The sequence below is a fragment of the Haliotis rubra genome, unplaced genomic scaffold, assembly GCF_003918875.1.
Source record: "Haliotis rubra isolate DU_JTF1 unplaced genomic scaffold, ASM391887v1 Scf210, whole genome shotgun sequence".
Lineage (NCBI taxonomy): Eukaryota > Metazoa > Mollusca > Gastropoda > Lepetellida > Haliotidae > Haliotis > Haliotis rubra.
The window spans coordinates 601,043-621,070 of NW_025766115.1; the positions used below are offsets into that span (position 1 = coordinate 601,043).

The 20,028-nt window shown below is 37.4% G+C and overlaps 1 protein-coding gene across 2 annotated transcripts in view; it reads right to left on the reverse strand.

Moving 5' to 3' along the window:
• The window catches only part of LOC124276615 (signal peptide peptidase-like 3), a 60,594-nt gene that overhangs the window by 19,419 nt on the left and 21,147 nt on the right, over window positions 1–20,028 (reverse strand). Inside the window, exons 1-3 of one of the 2 annotated variants that reach the window (XM_046712265.1) lie at window positions 15,598–15,691; window positions 10,790–10,845; window positions 4,210–4,287 (exon numbers count right to left, since the gene is read on the reverse strand). In XM_046712265.1, coding sequence (XP_046568221.1) covers window positions 4,210–4,287; window positions 10,790–10,827 — 116 coding nt within the window. In that variant the 5' untranslated portion in view covers window positions 10,828–10,845; window positions 15,598–15,691. Of the gene's footprint in view, window positions 1–4,209; window positions 4,288–10,789; window positions 10,846–15,597; window positions 15,692–20,028 lie in introns of those variants that run through there. The other variant, XM_046712264.1, reaches the window with a different exon arrangement.

The following is a 20,028-nucleotide window of genomic DNA, read 5'->3' on the forward strand; positions in this document are numbered from 1 at the left end:
TGTTTACATGCAAAAGGTAATATTGAATCTTGTCTTCATCAGGTTTGTTTTAAGGATGCACATCATCATTTGTTTGCAATGGAGGACATAGTTGTCATATTCTGTTATACAGGGAAAACGAAAGAGAATGAGATCCCTGGAAATCACGTCCGTTTATAGGCCTTCCACATACATCACATTAAGTTAAAGGGGAAGTGTAGACGAATAAATCACGTTTATTCTTCTGTGAATCAAAGTGAACTGTTTTAATAAGTTAATACCAATGTTTGAAAATATACACTCATTTTTCTTACAATGTAAGTATAACCCTAAAAATAAGTGCTGATATGTTATGCCAATATGAAGCCTTTGTTTGCTGAGCTAAACAGGCCAGAATTACCGCCCTTTGATTATGACGTAATTGGTGCCACTTGATTTTAAACTGGTCTACTGTCTAGTCCCAAATCAAAAGATAATAATACTGAAATTAATCAAGTGAAAAAGGTTTGTGAAAATTCGAAAGAAGCATAAGAACAGAAAATGTAAGCAGCAGGACAGATTGATCTCGTGTATTTTCATTCATAACCTCACCTCAATGAAAATACCAAATATGTATAACGATGTTGAAGTCTGTATGACATCACTATCGGGAAGCGACTTTTTCAAAATGGCGTGTTCACTGACACGAGTACGCCGGAGTTGTCGAAGAAATTTTCGTTGTTTCAAGCAACGTATATGCATAAATGTGACATGTAGGTAGTCGGAAAATTCTGTCAGTCTGCTGGTTGTTATTTTCTTTTTGTTTTCATTGTGACCAAGGGAAATAGTCAGAAATTAAGAGAGGTACTGTCATCGTTGTGCGTGAGTTTGCGCCAGTCATGGTGTCACGCTTTCAGAAACCATGATATGTTGTGATGAATCTAGAAAATCAATCGAATACACCTATTTTATTTAACTATCGCTAGCTACGATACCTTTCCCATGCATGTTCCAACTTTAATGAGCATGTGTATGCAACAAGTAGGCGAGCGCATACACAGTGTAAAATCTGAGATTGGCTTTGTTTACATTTCAAACAAGTGGTCCTTTCCCTGCGCGGCATCAGATATATTTCGTTCGATTTCACTGACACACTTCGAATTGGTGACAAAGTCCATTTGTCAGTTTATTTTGAACTGTATCAGAAATTCAGGGATTCGTGTCAGGAAGATGGTGTTGAACTATATACAATTGATTTTATGGGTGAAATATAGCCGACACACATGTGACGTGATTTTATAAACACTCTGTAAACTGGCTGAAAATTCACTTTGACATTAATTGTGTTTGCAAGCGTATTTTCCAAAACATTCTCAGCGATTCTCAGTTCATCGACAATGTTTCAGAACGAGCATTAGTGATTTGATCATACAACAACAAAACAACCGCTGATCACAATGATAGGTCTTTTTCTTTTAAATTCAACTCTCCCAGTAACATTTGACATTTGAATTAAGACACGCAAAACGCAGTGAATGGAGATGTAGTAATGTGTCAAAACTGGCGAGATTTACGATGCATGTAATTTTCAGTATATTTGCAAATTGCATTTATTTTCGTGATGTACATGGATATGGTATCGCTATCAAAGTGAAGGTGGAAGAGGAGGGACATATTGTACAATTTAAGTAAGAATTTTAGTAACAAACGTAGAATGCCTGCACATTCGCAGATGGCAAGCTAGATGTAGTGCACATTTTAGTTTTTGTGAAAAAAGATGCCGTTGAAAAGGCGACCGACTCAGGTTAAATGTTATACAATTTAGTTACATGGTAACACATTTAGTATAATGTATACGTTTTTTCAAACTGCAACGTCATTACAGTGTAGAACTGATGACATAGCCAGCTGACGGCCAGGCAACAGGTGGATTAAAACAGTATCCTGCACACCGAGACACAAGAACTGCACCTATACCTGCATCACGTGAAATGGGTCTAATAACGTCTAACGACGTCATTCATTTATCATTTGGGCACCAATGACGTCATTTCCAAGGGACATAAGCCATGGTGTGTTTATTGTGGACACAGAACTCTGGGTAAATGTTGAAAATATGAATTGATATAACACAAAAAATAAATTAGTTACTTCTTATATATGTACGGGTTTGGATATAAAACTACTTGACAAACATTTTTCATGATGAAAAAGTGCAAGACAAAAAGGTTTATTTTCGTGTACACTTGCCCTTTAAGAGCCCTAATCCTTCATATACTGTGAAAGTGTCAAGTAGTGGGTTACTTGAGGGTTAATTAATCAAAATCAAATGAAATATGAGTTGGCAAGCATGGATATATATAAATATATAACACCAGATGATAACATAATATCTTACCTAACATACGAATGTGGGATTCTGATTGGCTGATACCAAATTTCATGTTGCCTGCTAATTTGAACTGTTGACATTACTTTGGCAACATACCAACTACAGTTTTGTTTCTTAACTAATGATGTAAGAAACCTTTCTCCATATATTCTCTATATGTTTCTAATAATATACATATTGAGGTAATAGTCTTTTTCTGTCAACTATTTTGAATGCTTAACTATGGTATTCTAACCAATCAGATTAAAGCATGCACTAGATATACCTGCAGTATATATTAGGTATGTGGTCCCTTGGGTGATTCAGGTAAATCAACCCATGGCCTGTTGAGACCAGTACACAAATGTTAACATTATCTCAATAAATAGCACAGCTGTTAAATTAAATGGAAACTGAATCACTACATCCAATGTTTTACACACAAGAAAAAATGATATTTTTGCTGGTGTAGATAAATTGGATTTACTGTCCAATTACAATGAATCCTGATTGTAAGCACAGATGTTAAATGTATATCTGACTGCAAGCTTTCATTTCAGATTGAGTTGTTGTGAAGATACTCAAAATTCAAAAGCTCTTACCAAGCAGAAAATATCAGCATGTTAATACTTTACCAGTTCATTTAACACCTTTCAAACACAACATGGCTGATTGACACAACACACTCTGTAAACATCTATATAACACATACGGTTTATTGTTTGCCTGTGTTTAATACATATAAATGCTGCACAATAGGAACCGATCAAGTAGACAATGCAATACACTTTCCAAAATGATTGACTGGTATAGTGTTGTATAAATGATTTAACGGATAGCTTGGGTTAATGGTGACTTGCACAAGTTAATGGTTCGCCTTACACTGTGGTATAAATAATGTATACACCGGCATTGTGTTAAAGGTTGATTGGTAGAGCGTGGCATTAATGATTTATAGAGGGATGAGTGACAAGAGCTATATCAGGACATATCAGCCACGGTCATTGTACACATCTGCTGTATCTAAACGAAACAAAAAACACTGCACATTGGAAATATACAGGATGTTTTGTCAATACAAAGGACTGTGTGAATGTATGTTGTTTAATGCTGTACTCAGCTGTATGACCAGACAATCCAGTGATTGAAGTTTACTACAATGTTAAACATATCAAGCAAACATTGAAATACGTTAAAGCAAGTCAAACCTGTTTATCAAGTCAATGCATCTTTTGCATCAACACAGTGTGATATCCCATGAATATATGAATATCCATGAATATACCATGAATATACCATGAATATACCATGAATATATTTCAGCAACTACACAATATTAATGTTTTGAGCAGGCTTTCCCGAAGCAATGTTTTTTGGTCTCCAGCATGAGAAGAACAAAAGTTTTACCACACTGCAATTGCCATGACAGACAACACAGGCTATATGACATATGTACCGCATTATATATAACTTCAGTGCTGCTCGTCTTTTATAATATCTGCTATACAAGATCATGGTTTATACCTTAAGTATGGCCAAACAGGTTGTATTATGTTTTGAATGGCATATCTTTAGAATCTTCAATAGTAAATACTCCAAAGACCAGACACTTCATGACCCAAACTGGGTATTTTCTAAATAAATGTCTCATTAAATTACATTTATGACGTCATTCCATTGTCTGCTCGCAGGAATGGAGCGATGTGTACCAGTTTCAAATGTAAGACTTAGATAGATCGTTTCATTTGGTTTTTAAAATTACCTATACTTTGAATATAATTTAAGTAGGGTAATTTCCTCGTAACTCTCTCGTAACAACTAATAGACTTCTTAAAACGACTTTCATCATCATTATCATCATCATCATCATCATCTCTTACCTGAAACTGCCATAGACGATGAGCAGGATAGAGATGACAAATGTTGAGAGGCGGGACGTATCCACAATTGAAAAGGCACTGCAAAAATGAACAAATACAGTTAATTATCAACAATCACTATTTACCTCTCGGGCATATATATATATATGTATTTTCGATAATTAACAAACACCTTTTATATCTTCTACTGCATAATGATGTTACACCTGGTTATAATGATTACTCTCATGATCACAGTCAATATGAGTGAGTGAGTGAGTGAGTATAGCAATATTCCAGCCACATCACGGTGGGGGACTCCAGAAATGGGCTTCACACAGTGTAACCATGTGGGTAATTGAACTCGGGCATTCGGTTTGACGAGCGAACGCTTTAACCACTAGGCTACCCCACCACCCGAAGACAATATGAAAAATGTGAATACTCCAGAGTGTATACTTTGGGTGATATTTTTAGACTAACTACGGTAGCCAGCCATCGAAAATCGAACACCATTCCAGTGAAACTGTCATTAGTGTCTCCACTGTCTACAGATATTTATATACAAGATCAATGGAACTTGTCATCATGATCAACAAAATAGGCAGCAGTCCACAAAGTCGTCATGGAAACAACAATACTTGGACAGTAAATATCCCAGTCAGTATGGAGGTTCATAGCAACACAGCCACCTGGACCGGTGAGTTCTATTTCCAAAGAATCACGGACCAACAGTGAATGTCATCGAGCAATTATCCATACAAACATCCTACTTAAATAAAAGGCCAAGTTGTCAACATTTTTAACATTTCCAGAATGTGGTGTTTCTTCACGGAAGTGACAGCAGACATTTATTTAATTAGGGTTCAGGCAGGTTTAGAGGTAGTGTTTAAGTATTCAGAGCTGGATGTGAAGCGTCAGTATCGGTTCACCTGACATTAAAAGGACTAGAAACAAATTAATTATGCTGGATGACTGTTTCACACTGTTTACAGAGGAATAATTATTACTTATGAAAAAATATGTAATCATCATTCGCTTGTAACTTGAATAAATTTAACAAAATCACATCTTTTTAAAAAAACGGTGCCTGCAAAGGCTGCTTAGTTTGTTTCCGCGAAGGGAAACTGTGATCAATACTGATAATATAGACGGCTCCCTATCGTGAATACCGCACAACTAATATTTGGGTAAAATGTATATTTGATATGAAAAATAACAAATGCATTTTTTACCTAACAATAGTAGACCGCCTCCGTGGTGTAGTGGTTAGAGCGTCCGCCCGGAGAGCGGAAGGTCGGGGGTTCGATCCCCAACCGCGTCATACCAAAAGACGTTAAAATATGGTACTTGTTGGTCCCTGTCTGGCACTCGGCATTAATGGGTACAACAAGGACTGGTCGGCTCAGAGTCAGTATAATGTGTCTGAGTGGGGTATTCATGCTTCACTGCGGCATGGTATCTCAGTGGGCTAGCACTATAAAACCAGCTTCAGTCTGGGCTAGTACAAGCAGCCGCAATTGCACATACACACGCATGCACGTCGTCATATGACCTCACCTAACAATAGTAACATATTTTAATACACAGAATTACTTTTTCACAAACAGACAGATGAATTAAAATGATAATCAATTATGTTTCTTAAAGAATATTAGTTCCATTCGGACTGTGCATTATCACAGGGGTGGCTAGCTGTAGTAGACGTTTTTAATGCACTAATGTAATAATATGCCTCCAACATGCTGGTCATAATTCTCCAATAAACCTCTCTCCTTGACAAAAAGCACTTTATACTTTAACACATAATATCCATTTTTTTAATGACATATATGTGTTATTTTTATTACCACCTCCCAGTCCTAGAGATTTATACTGGAAAGCACCTGCCCTTCGTTCTATGACCCTGTAATGTATGAATGGTTCCTAAGAAAAGTTTAATATGGCAGTCTGATGTCTGATGTTTCAACAAAACACCAAAATGACCTTTTCATGTCTGTTATTTAGCTCGGTGAATTCACGGTTTATCGCATAAGTGGAAAAAATCATCTCAACCCATAATAGACGACAGCCACCAGCCACTTGTGTACTGCAGGATTTAATGGGCCACAGCTTAGTGGAGCTCAACAGAAACAACCAAGTCAGGACAAACGATAAACAGGTGCTTGTTCTCTACTCCCATCAAACAGGTTCTCCACAGATTACCACACGACCTTATGAATTGGATCCTGCAGGGGGTGCCTTATTCTGTTATGCAAATTTAACGCTTGTGTCTCTCAATGTGGAAAATATTACAAGGTTGATGTGATGCTGTTTAGTTATGTCAGACTGTGAAGTTATACAATATAAGTGGTCATTGAACGTCCTCGTAAATCTCTCGAGGTGTGTGGATTTATAACTCAGCTGTTTAAGTATGATCAAGATAGACTCACTCTGTTATGAAATTTACTGTATCTCTTTGTTGAAAACATTTCAAGGCCATTGACAATATGGACCTTGTGCTTATTAACAAAGCAAATAATATGGATTATCTTTTTAAATTGCTGGGTGTGTGTTTAACCACTTGCCATGGTTTAAACTGTCAATCATTATTTTAAGCTGTCCGTCATGAGGGTCTACAGGAGGATGTTCCACCAACATAATCATGATAATATAACAATAAATGCCGCTGAAAGTAGCATGTGCTTTATGTAACTTTACTTTAATGTAACTGTTCACTTCATCAGTTCATTTAATTGAACAAATTTAGAAATTGCTTCACATCAGTGTTCGAAATAGCCACTGGCCCGCTAGCCCATAGCTAGTAAAAATTCAAGTCGGGCCATAAATATCCTCAGTCACTGGCCCGACTGGCTAGTGAATTTTTTCATAGGGTCATTTTGTAAATATATTACTTTCTCCGACTTGTTAAGTTATCATACACCTTTAAATCATGCAAGATTATGGCCTGATAAAAATGTTCACCATAATAGCAGCTTAATGATGAAACCCTTGTCATGCCAACAATATCTTATTCTCATCTATTTTTGTAATCTTTCTCTTAGTTTCTACATTCTAAGTTTGGGCTAGTGAATTATTTTTGGGGGCTAGTAACTTTCAGGCATAGCTAGCCCGACTAGAAAAATTTGGAACTATTTCACACCCTGCTTTACACTGAACAATTTAAACAAGAAAAGATTTGAAACTAAATATTGCTAATTCTAAATATGTGGAATCTGTGTTCCCCTGTTCCCCTTTAAAACCCCTAATGACTTCACTCTACTTAACATTTCAAACCAAACCCTGGCTTTCGCTGTTTATCGACAGAATGCCACAGGGTCATATACAACCATACAAGCATCAAAGAGCCCCAACCTCAACAAAACCCATTATATTTGCTTTAATTATTTTGACCTTATCCTGATATGGCCAAGGAACTGAATTAAACACGAAATATCACCTGACTAATTACAATATCTCTATCTTTCCTTCATTAATCTTTATTTATCATTTCTGTCATTCTAAATCCAATGAAATCCAGTTTAGCTTGAAGAATCCTGTATACCATGCTACTCTAACATTAACTGACAGTTCAAGCTTGATTATTTATAACAGAGGTGATGAAGCACAAATATTCCCAATTGTCGTACAGTGTGAACAAAATCTAATGGGGTATATTCATTTATAACACCCTACTACAGATACACTCAGCGACTCATTAGCTGCCCTCATGTTATGCATATACCTTGAATACAGCAGAATGTGTGCTTCGAAACAAATAACTACAATGTGAGATTTTATTATCTCAGCTGCTGAGAACAGAAGAGATGATTTGAGCAAACCCGGGATCTGCATCCCCCACCAGCTAAGGGACACAACCATGTACATCACAACAATATCAACAATAAAGAATGTGACAGATGGTGAACGAGCAGATGGTAACATACATAACTTGTACATCACATATCTGACAGGCAGTTTTGACGTGTTCCTACCCCCGATTTCCCATAGCCTCTGCACCTGAACTTCACCTGTTGTACCTAGTTTTGTGGTTGACACATGTTATACTATCCCAACTGCATAGATTGATGCTCATGCTGTTGATCACTGGATTGTCTGGTCCAGACTTGACTATTTACAGACCGACACCATATAGCTGGAATAGTGCTGAGCGTGCGACATTAGACAAGCAACAAAGAAACAGCAAACATTTGTGTCTACACGTCTGTAGGCTGTTAATATTTAAGAAAATGAAACAAATATCAACACCATTTAACTGAAAATCATGTAACTGAGTAACATTGCCTGAAAAAGGTAATTTTTAAAGATGGTCCCATCTGCATGCTTCACAAGGTTTCACAAGGCGGCTTTGATAAGCTTTCACACTTCTCCAAACCACTGAGGACTATTGTTTATCAGCCGTGAGATTACCATGGGACTTTGGTCATTGATCCCTGGAAAAACCTTGTCTCATACATGAACAAATCTGCTCGTGAAGCCAATTATTTCCACAGGTAGTGGTTATGTGAGGAGGGGACTCATTACTACCGAAAAATGATCTGAAATTCTTGGTAGTCTCTCTTAGAGAGCCAATTATATTACAGAACAGTTGACATATTCCTCTGTATGTGCCCTCTGATCCACGAAATTGTCAATATGAATAATATTTTATTGTATTTATAATGCGACACATTCTCTTTCATCAAGATCGTATTCAAGCATCTAGATTTTTGCTACTCTGATAAGCTTGGTTAGTGGACCAGAGTAAACTCGTTAAGGATATACCACCCAAGCTGTCTGGGAGGCTCTAGGTTACAATCCTGCTGGGTACCCATTCGCTGCTGGGTATAAAAAAACAAATTTCAAACAAAATCTTGAGGAGACACCAAATGTAACTGTCTTTGATTGTGCGACAGGGTCTGAGCCCTTGAAACTCTCACGAGTAAAGATGCTGAACATCACCTACTCTCAGACCAACTTTGATTTGTGAGTGAGTGAGTGAGTTTAGGTTTACGCCGCTTTTAGCAATATTTCTGCAATATAAAGGTGGGAAACACCAGAAATGGTCTTCACACATTGTACCCATGTGGGAAATCGAACCCGGGTCTTCGGCATGACGAGCGAACGCTATAACTTTATAACCCCTAGGCTACCCCACCGCCCCAACTTTGATTTTTGATCTGTTTACAGAACACAGGAATAGATGCAACAACGTCTGTTCTAGATTCTTCTTCAGCCTTCCATGATGACTGTCAAAGGACTGACACTGTGGGTGAGATTTACACCATACACTTGCTACAATATTCCAGCATGTTGGGTGAGGTGAGGTGAAATTAGGCTTTACGTCGTGCTTGAGAATATTTCGCTCATATGACGACGTGCATGCGTGTGTATGTGCATGTGCGGCTGCTTGTACTAGCCCAGACTGAAGCTGGTTTTATAGTGCTAGCCCACTGAGATACCATGCCGCAGTGAAGCATGAATACCCCACTCAGACACAGTATACTGACTCCGAGCCGACCAGTCCTTGTTGTAACCATTAATGCCGAGCGCCAGGCAGGGACCAACAAGTACCATATTTTAACGTTTTTTGGTATGACGCGGCGATCGAACCCGCGACCTTCCGCTCTCCGGGCGGACGCTCTAACCGCTACACCACGGAGGCAGTCCCAGCATGTTGGGGGTCAACACAAATAGACTTGAACCTGGATCTACGACCTCATGAGCCAATACTTTCACCATGAGACTACACCAATATACTGTTTGGAGTAGAGAATAGATTCAACTCACTGTTTTGTGGGTGAAGTCTCTTACATTATCGCATAACATTACTGACTCCAAAGTCTCATAGAAACAAATAACCACTTTAAAACTAAGTGAGTGAGTTGAGTTTTATGCTGCACTCAGCAATATTCCAGCTATATGGCGGTGGTCTGTAAATAATCCAGTGATCAACAGCATGAGCATTGATCTGCACAACCTGGAACTGATGACATGTGTCCACCAAGCCTTACCACCTGATCCTATTAGTCGCCTCTTACGACAAGCATGGGTTACTGAAGATCAATTCTAACTAGGGCTGCGCAAATATAACCGGTTTACCGGTATTTACCGGTTCAGACATGAAAACGATACGTATTGCGATACGCTGATCGAAAACCGGTATTTTGACTTGCATTCAGAAAACTTCGTAACACTCGGAAATCTTCGGATATTTCTTGTTTCATTTGGGCCAAATATTATTCACATTTTTATTTTATCATGATTAAAAAGTCTTATTAAAGTTTATCATAGAGATTTTGTTGTGTTTTTGCTCTATAAAATTAAGCATTAACTCGATTATAAGTAGTTTTTTGTATAAAAATACTTCGTGCAATATATTGCAATACATATCGCAATACATGCTTTCGCATCGCAATATATCTCAATATGAAAATTCTCTGCAATACCCATCCCCAATTCTAACCCGGATCTTCACGGGTCACATGTGAATTAAGAGAAACAATGTTGAGAAGGAAGATTCAGAACTCTACAGAAAATGATTTGATTGGTGGCAGGGAAAATAGTACAGATGAGGTACTGTTAGAAAGACAACTTCAATCTAGTCAACAGGTCAACTTACGATATTGTGGCTGCCTCAGTCAACTGTTCTTCACCCATCTTGGTAGACCCCACCTCCTGTAAACACAAATGCACAATGTTAATGTCATGACAGTGCCAAATGTACTATCCTCTGTGAAACTATTTCTGTAGAGTAAGTGAGCGAGTTCAGTTTTAAGCCGCTTTTAGCAATATTCCAGCAATATCCCGACGGGGGACACCAGAAATGAGCTTTAAACATTGTGCCCATGTGGGGAATCGAACCCGGGTCCTCGGCATGACGATCGAACACCTTGACCACTAGGCTACCCCACCGCCCCATATCTTTAGATCATGTATGTGTCAGGGTAGAGATTGCAAGCTGGTAGAATCGTAGATTCTTCCAATAGAGATTGCAATCGGAGTGTCTACTGGTAGAGACTCTGATTATACAGGATTTACCTATATAATCACAATCTCTACCAGTAGAAGCTCCAATCTGATCCTACTAGTAGAGAATGCAATTCTACGATAGTGTCACAACAGTGAGTTTTAGCGGAGTTTTACAAACGGCTGGATCACCACATCACACAAACATTACAATTGTAATATAATCTTAAGTCACATTTGTATTTTAGCCATAAATGTATGTCCATCCAAACAGGCTTAAGTTTTCACAACTTCTGAACAGTTCAAATACTAAAGAAATTGAAAACCTGTCCATGTATATTTGCTACGCATTTGTACATAAGAAAGGGTATCTGCAATATTGTAATATAATCTCAAGTCACATTTGCATTTTAGCCGCAAATGTACTATCTGTTGGACTGGAAATAAAATGCACATTATTGTTCAGCAAATAAAGTGTCTTTGTTTTTTGCCCACAGATCAATCTGAGATTCCAGTTGAATTGGAAATTCTACCAATTAGTGAGTGAGTGAAAATAGTTTTATGCTGCTTTTAGCAAGATTCCAATAATACACAGCATTTTCACCTAATACCTATGTAGGGATTCAAACATGGTCTTCGGTGTGATGAGCGGATGCTTCAACAACTGGGCCACCCCACCGCCCTGGATCCACTTTGGATCAGACAATGCAGTGACTGATATTATGAAGAATAACCCATGTCTTCTGGGCAAAATGAGTGAGTGAGTTGAGTTTTACGCCACACTCAGCAATATTCCAGCTATATGGCGGCTATCTGTAAATAATCGAGTCTGGACCAGACGATCCAGGGAGCAACAGCATGAATATCGATCTACGTGATAGGATACGATGATATGTGTCAACCAAGTCAGCAAGCCTGACCACCCGATCCCGTTAGTCGCCTCTTACGACAAGCATAGGTTACTGAAGATCAATTCTAACCCGGACCTTCATGGGTCTGGTCAAAATGACATGCAAGCCAGTCAGATCCTGACCACCTCATCCAATTAAGTCCTCTTCTGACCAGCATATGTTCTTGAGGACTTATCGGAATCCCACGAATATGAGGAATCGCACGAACGATGACAGCGAAAGAACCCTTTGGTGAATGACCAAGTTGGGACACATGTGGGCATTTACTGTACAAAAACACATTATCAATACTTGAATCATCATTTTTAACTCTCTTCAAAATGAAATTTCCATTTTTTTGTATGTTGTAAAACCAAATGCTTGTCTTGTAAAAAGTTAAAGCTTATAGGCTTAACAATCACTATTTAACCATCCTGAAAAACACACAACCAACCTCGTTGACATGTTTGTCTATGACATACAGCTTATCCATGTCTATAAGCAGATCCACCTCTCAAGACAACATAAAGCGTTATCATCTAGAGCATTATTAGATAATGGTAACAACTACAAAAAGAATATTTTGCACTTATTCTCCCTAAAACTTCATATGCTTAAAAAACAAAATCAGTATGTTGAAGTTTATAAAAATGAAAAATAATTTGACAAATAAAATTCATGGCAATATTTTTTAAATTTAACAAATAATCCATTGTAAAGTACAGTAGAATACTTTTATAACGAACACGGATATAACGAACTGACGGCTATAGCGAACTGTTTTAAAAGTCCCGAATAAACCTTACATTATCATATAATAAAGTGAATAGCGAACTACGGATATAACGAACTATATGTCAATGGTCCCTTGGAGTTCGTTTTAAAGGTATTTGACTGTACCATGTCCCATTCCAACCACAGCTACAAATTTAGCACTTAATATGAAGAAACTAAGCTACAAGCTTGCCTGGTTACATTATTTTCTCATATCAAAGGTTATAAGCACAATACCAAATTGTTAGCCACTTTCTCTGTCAGCTATCAGTAAATAATGTTCCAGCAGCATGCATGGAATAAATACATGTGAATACACTACGATACACATCACACACACACACAATAGAACAAGTACAATGGGCTCACAAACCAGGAGAGACCAAGGTCAAGGTCAAGGTGAGATTATGGCAAAAGGTTTGTGTCTGTGACAAATCCTCCAGTGAGTTAGATAGCTGTGACTTGACTCTGTAATACGGTATTAAGTCTCAAACAACTGTTGACATACCCGTTTTTAGTTATGTAAGCTAGATGTCGGGGAAAGTCTCAGGCCAAAACGTTAGTCTAGCTGATCCAGACAATGTGTACAATTTGAAGCCATCACCAATAGCTTTGTCATGTGTCTTAAATTATGATTCAGAAAAAAAGAAACATGTCTCTTTTGTCTTTCATAGCTTCAAAGTTAATTTTTGTATTAATTTCTTTTCAGTACTCTTTACAGAATGGAAATCATTGGTTACAAACATGCATAACTGATCACATATAAAGAGTCAGTGAGTGAGTGAGTTGAGTTTTACACCACTTTTAGCAATATTCCAGCAATATCACCGCGGGGACACCAGAAATGGGCTTCACACATTGTACCCATTTGGGGAATCGAATCCAGGTCTTCAGCGTGATGAACGGACGCTTTAACCACTAGGCTACTCCACCGCCCCAAGATGAGACAAGAACATCAGGCACACTGATCTATTGACCAGGGCGACGATGGTGGATTATTATTATTATTACCAGGGATATTACTATCATAATTCATCCCACATACTTCAATTTTCTGTCACATTCATTATTTTTCCACTTGAGCTTTCAACAGATAATCTCTATGAAATTAATTCAGATAATTACAAACTTAGCATGGTGATCATGCATTATCTTTATTTAGAAGTTCTGTATAATAATTCTCAAGTAGTACATGCACACATTCAGACTACACCTTTGGATTTCTGTGAAATCAGTGATAATACCTTTACTTCCCAGCTGACACCATTTCTAACCAATGGACAACAAAACATCTGAATGCTTAATATGTTTGATAAATCAGCTTCATAAACATAAACATATGCATATGTGACACGAATGCACTCAAGCCAAACACCCTCAACCATCCACACGCACCACAAAAACACTTCCCTACACCACACAGTATATATCAATATATATCCTGGTATATATCACAGTATTTATAAAAGTATATACATGTATCATGGTATATATTCCAGTATATCAAAATATATATCACAGTATATATCAAAGTATATATTCCTTCCAAAGAAATCAAAACATGCATCCGACCTTAATTCATTATTCCTGTTTCTGAGTTAAGATTAATAAGAAGAATGGTAATTATTGAAACAATGACCAATGGTGACAGAAACTTCAATTTATCTACTGGTAGTCTAGAAGGAAGTGACTTGTCAGGACTAGGAATTACTGACTCGGTCATCGCTAGAAATAGCATCAATACCTGTCGACTAGGTCATATACACTGACGATAGTTAACAAGAGGTCAGTCTTTCACCCTAGGTCTGCAAATGTCATCAAAATGTTCCAAACTGTAATTATACATTTCCAAATTAATTCGGTAATATTTATAACTAACTTTATGTCTTTGAGAGGTGATAATTTTTTCACTGGTAAGTGGACAATTTTTTTAGCAAGAGGCTTTAATGCCTACGTACAATTACAGAAATAGATGGTGTTTCAAAATAAAGTTAAAATACTACTGAATTTAGGAATGTAAGAAATGTAAAATGAAACACCAATTTTTAAGTGAATAACATTTTTAACCAAATTTTAACCCAATAATAAGAATCTCTGTTAACTGGGGTTGTAATGACACGATATGAAGATATTGTTATATCCACAACAGTGTCCGGAAACTCCATCATAAAATATATTGAACAAAACATTTGAAGCGCATTTCAACTAATAACAGCTTACAAACTAATGCATATAAAGACATAAAATAAATATTTTCATAAGACAAGGGGTACTTGAATATACATGCATCAACACCCAACATCACAACATCCAATTCAAGAGGCTTTAATGCCTTCCCCCATTCACAAAATATTGTGATGCACTGGTCGTGCATTGAGTTGTCATGTGTTTTTGAAATCAATCAGAAATAATTATCTTGAAACAAAGATAGTTCTTTCCAGCTGTCCACACTGAATATAAGCACACCATATATCATTAAATTGTTTCGAACACAAATCTGTTTACTATGACCGAACAACGAACATGGCCATTGTGGCTTCAGCAAAGCATAGTTAATACGGACATTGAATACAAGAGATGGGTACAATACATGTAATACGCTATATATCACACTACCTTTGTTCACCTTCTGTGGGACATTCCTTCGTCACAACAACTTAGAAATAGGTCAATATAGTCAGTCATATGACCAAAAAAACAAACTGTCAATAGTCAGAGAGATCGCTGACTGAGGGAGTCAGTTAATGCACAGCTCCACACAGATTATTTTTTAATATTCTCTCACAGACAAACTCACCACAAAGTGTCCAAAGTGTGTTCTCTGAATGTATGTATCAGCCGATGGAGGTATTCCCAACTTGTAGGTAAACAAAGGCCACTGTATCTCTCCATGTGCTACACAGTCTGGGGATTATGGGTAATCTATATTTAGCTGAGGTTTGGACCAATAATCAGAGGGGTGTCAGGGCATACATACAAACCTTGTTTCAATAAAAAGCCTTGATATATAAACCTTAATATAAGGTTACTTGTAAAAACATATAGATACAAAATTCATGAACCCAGATAACATATCTTTTCATAAATTATTTCAAAATGTAACATTGTTAAGGTGATGAACTACCTTCCACCCCTTTGCAAATTACATGAACTGGTCCTCCATAACAGCTGAGAGGAGTGAACTGAAATTTCTTCTTCCTTTTTGTCCATTTAATATATACAAGCAAATAAACCATTGATTAATTCCTGAGTAGCAAATAGGAACCCCTACAAGGGAATGGATTAGAGGACTACCTAAGGCATATTCACACATTTATGATCAGCAAGCCTTACAAAGCATGGGGCATACCCTAAGCAGTGTCCAGGAATTGTCTTTGTGTAAGTGTGTAGCAAGGGTCAGATCTGAAGTGCCCCGAGGGGGTAATTATCTAAAGTTATCAGATCAAGGTTGAGAGTCTGTATCAGAGATTGCTATACACACAAGAATTTGTCTGCCATTTTTATACCTGTCATTGAACTTGTCACCTGGGCAGAACTATTAAAATGTACTGTTTATCACATGGTGATCTAAACTACCATCAAGAATTTCGAAATCTTGCATATTTGTAACACTTCTTCAGGATATGTGAGATCGCAGTTTCCACAATGTGGATGCCAACCCCACCCCGCAAGGCATCTGGTATACCACTTAAGTCGTCTTGGAATCCAATTTAAAAAGTTATCAGAGCACACAGCACATACAAGTCAATAGTCTGGGATATCATAGACAAACATCTAGAGTCTGAAATAAACATATTTCACAAAAACAAAAAAACAAAAAAACGGTTTCTAAATTATGTTGATAAAATTTAATAAAAAGGAGCCCAGAGACTTTCTTCATTACATTTTATTGGTCAAGCCTGAAATGGTGGTAATCTAGTCATGCCCCACATTCTAGACTAGTGTGAGCTGCATTGTGTATATTTGTTTCAGGGAATGTGTGAGTGAGTATGGTTCTACACTGCTTATAGCAAGTTTCCAGCAATATCATGGCGGAGGACACCAGAAATTTGCTCCGCACATTGTACCCATGTGGGGAATCGAACCTGGGTCTTCGGCGTGATGAGCAGACGCTTTAACCACTAGGCTACCCCACTGCCCCCAGGGTCTGTATGACAGACTAGGGATATCGCAAAGAATGCAAGATTTGAAAGCTCCTACGCCTAGAGCTAAATATTTTATCGATTTTGTAAAGTTGTGCAAGAAAAAATAATCCAAATTTCAATGTTCAAATATTGGCATCAGAGCACTAGATTACACATATCTGGTATATTTCAACAAAAGCACAAAATATTGTGATGAACTGATCCTTTAATGAATTGTGTGTATGATTTGGAAATCAATCAGAAATCATTATCTTGAAACAAAGATAGTTCTTTCCAGCTGTCCATATTTAGCATTGATTACAAGCATCTAATGATGTTTCATACACAAATCTGTTTACTATAACCAACCCAATAACATGGTCACTGTCGCTTCAGCAAAGCATAGTTAATCAGAGGCCCAGATAAGCTGCGTATCCGGGTAAAATATGCATAGAAAACGTCAAATTACGCATTGAAAAATAATTGTTGCGTACCAATTACGCATTTAAAATGTTAGATACGCACAAAGTTTAAAACAAATGCGTACAAAATATATTTATAAAAATAGCTTTGCGTAATGAAAAAGACATCGATTGCTATCAAGTTGTACTGTTAGTATAGGACAAGTGTTGTACTGTCAGTATTGGATGAGTGATTTTTTATGAAATCATTTCCATTATATTTAAGTTGGTTTTGATTAGGTATGACATAAGGCAGAACATACCTGCTTAGTAAACTTACTCAATGACAATACTTAGGTGAGTAAAATGACTGACATACGCACATATTTGAAAGCAGTGGGTAACGGAAAATGAAGTACCAAATCAACATTTAAAATACCCACTCCAAAAAATTACAGTGGGTACAGTACCCACATGAGCTAAATCTTATCTGGAGCTCTGGTTAATACAAAACAGTCATTGAATACAAGAGAAGGTTCAACAGTAATACGCTATATATCACACTACCTTTGTTCACCTTCTGCGGGACATTCCTTCACCACAGCAACTTAGAGCATTTAGAACATATATCATTACATTATGTTTCAACATTGCTTAGAATGTACAAACCACCAACATGGCCATGGTGATTCAGCAAAGCCTAGTTAATGCATGGTGGCATCTGGGAAACTGGTGTCATGTCTGGCATAACAAAAGAAGGCTGCCACCATCACAATGGTTATCTTTTCTTCAATTTTCATTAATCTATGGCTAATGAATATTTCATACAGAAGTAATGCACACTTTGTTAAACAAGTTGTTCATATCAACCGTGACATCATGAATGTTAATATGATTAATTATGAAGTAATTCTACTTCACAATGCTGTTTAACCTGAAAAAAGAAATCAATTAAGATAAAGTCAAAATTTTCTTTTCAATGGGTCAAAAGAGTCGCTACAAAGCACGATACACTTAACCATACAATTGATCTTGTCAGTCATGAGGAGAGTAAAAGAAATTGCGTGGGCATGACTGTCTATTATGATAATACAATTGAACTCATCTGTAATATTTGTTGGTTGTTTGATGTAGTGCTCAAAAATATTTCAGCTACATGGCTGTGAATAGTCGAGTCTGGATCAGACAATCTAGTGATCAACAGCAAGAGCATTAAGCAACGCAACTGTGTTACAATGACACGTGTTAAAGAGTCAGCGAGCCTGACCACCCGATCCTGTTAGTTGCCTCTTATGACTAGCATGGGTTGCTGAACCCTAATTCTAAGCCGGATCTTCACAGGCAGAAATGGTCTGTTAACATAAACCTTGATTTGTAAAACAGAAGTGAGTGATGACAGCAATATCCCAGCCCCATCCCAGCTTTACACATCATTGTAATGTGGGGAATTGAACCAGGGCCTTTGGCATGAGAAACAAACACTTCAACCACTTGTCTACCCCTACACACGCAAGACAAAGCAATATTTCATAGGAAACTCCTGTCAAACAGCCATTACAATTATCAATGAATACATATTGTCAGGAAGATTCACACATAATTTAAGACATAGTTTATATTCTAGATAAAAAACAACAACCATGGCTCACACAAAACCTCACATAACTGTAGTTAATCTTAAATATAGTAATATGAATAAATCAATTGATCCTTAACTTTTCTTTAAGCTGTCTAATATATTTTGGTGCTAATGTTTTGACACCACATAATGCTTTAAACATTATTTTGTATTTTAGGACAAACGTTTCTTAACTTGCTGGTGTGCTGATTTGGGGATAACAAATAACATGTGAGTGTCAGAATCTACATGTCTTTATGTTATTTGACATTTTTGGGGTCAGTGGTTGTCATAGGGAAACAAAATGGTGTCTAGTACAAATACTATTTACAATATACACTTTCAACAAGAGTCGGTCTTCACAATGAGTGAGTGAGAGAGTGAGTTTAGTTTTACGCCACACTCAGCAACATTCCAGCTATATGATAGTCCTAAGTTAATGTATGGCACTTGCAGCTATCTTAGCGCAATGAGAGCTTTGAAAATCTAGGCCCAGGATACAACTGGTGAGTGAGTGAGTGAGTGAGTGAGTGAGTGAGTGAGTGAGTGAGTGAGTGAGTGAGTGAGTGAGTGAGTGAGTGAGTGAGTGAGTGAGTGAGCTTTTATGCCGCTTTAAGCAATATTCCAGCAATATTCCAGTGACACCAGAAATGGCTTCACACATTATACCCATGTGGGGAATTGAACCAAGGACTTCGGCGTGACAAGCGAAGGCTTTAACCGCTAGCCTATCTCATCACCTCAGTTACAGAAGTATACATGTAGGTGACCTAAATGGGTCACATATGGATGTCTGATTCATGGTGACACAGGTCAATAATTCTATCCAAACTGGAGCATGACACATTCACCTGAACAGCAGAAACCATTCCTCTGTACACTTCGTAGCACTGATCACAAAATGACTACATTACACTATAATGCTGTGTCACTCGTATCCCAGGTTTATGATGACAGCCTGTAAAAAGAGTCATGTCTGATCACACAAACCATTGATTGATGTTGACACCCAACCATTCATTCATCTCTTATAACCAGGGCAGTTGGGTGGCCAAGCGGTTAAAGAATTTGCTCAAAACACTTGA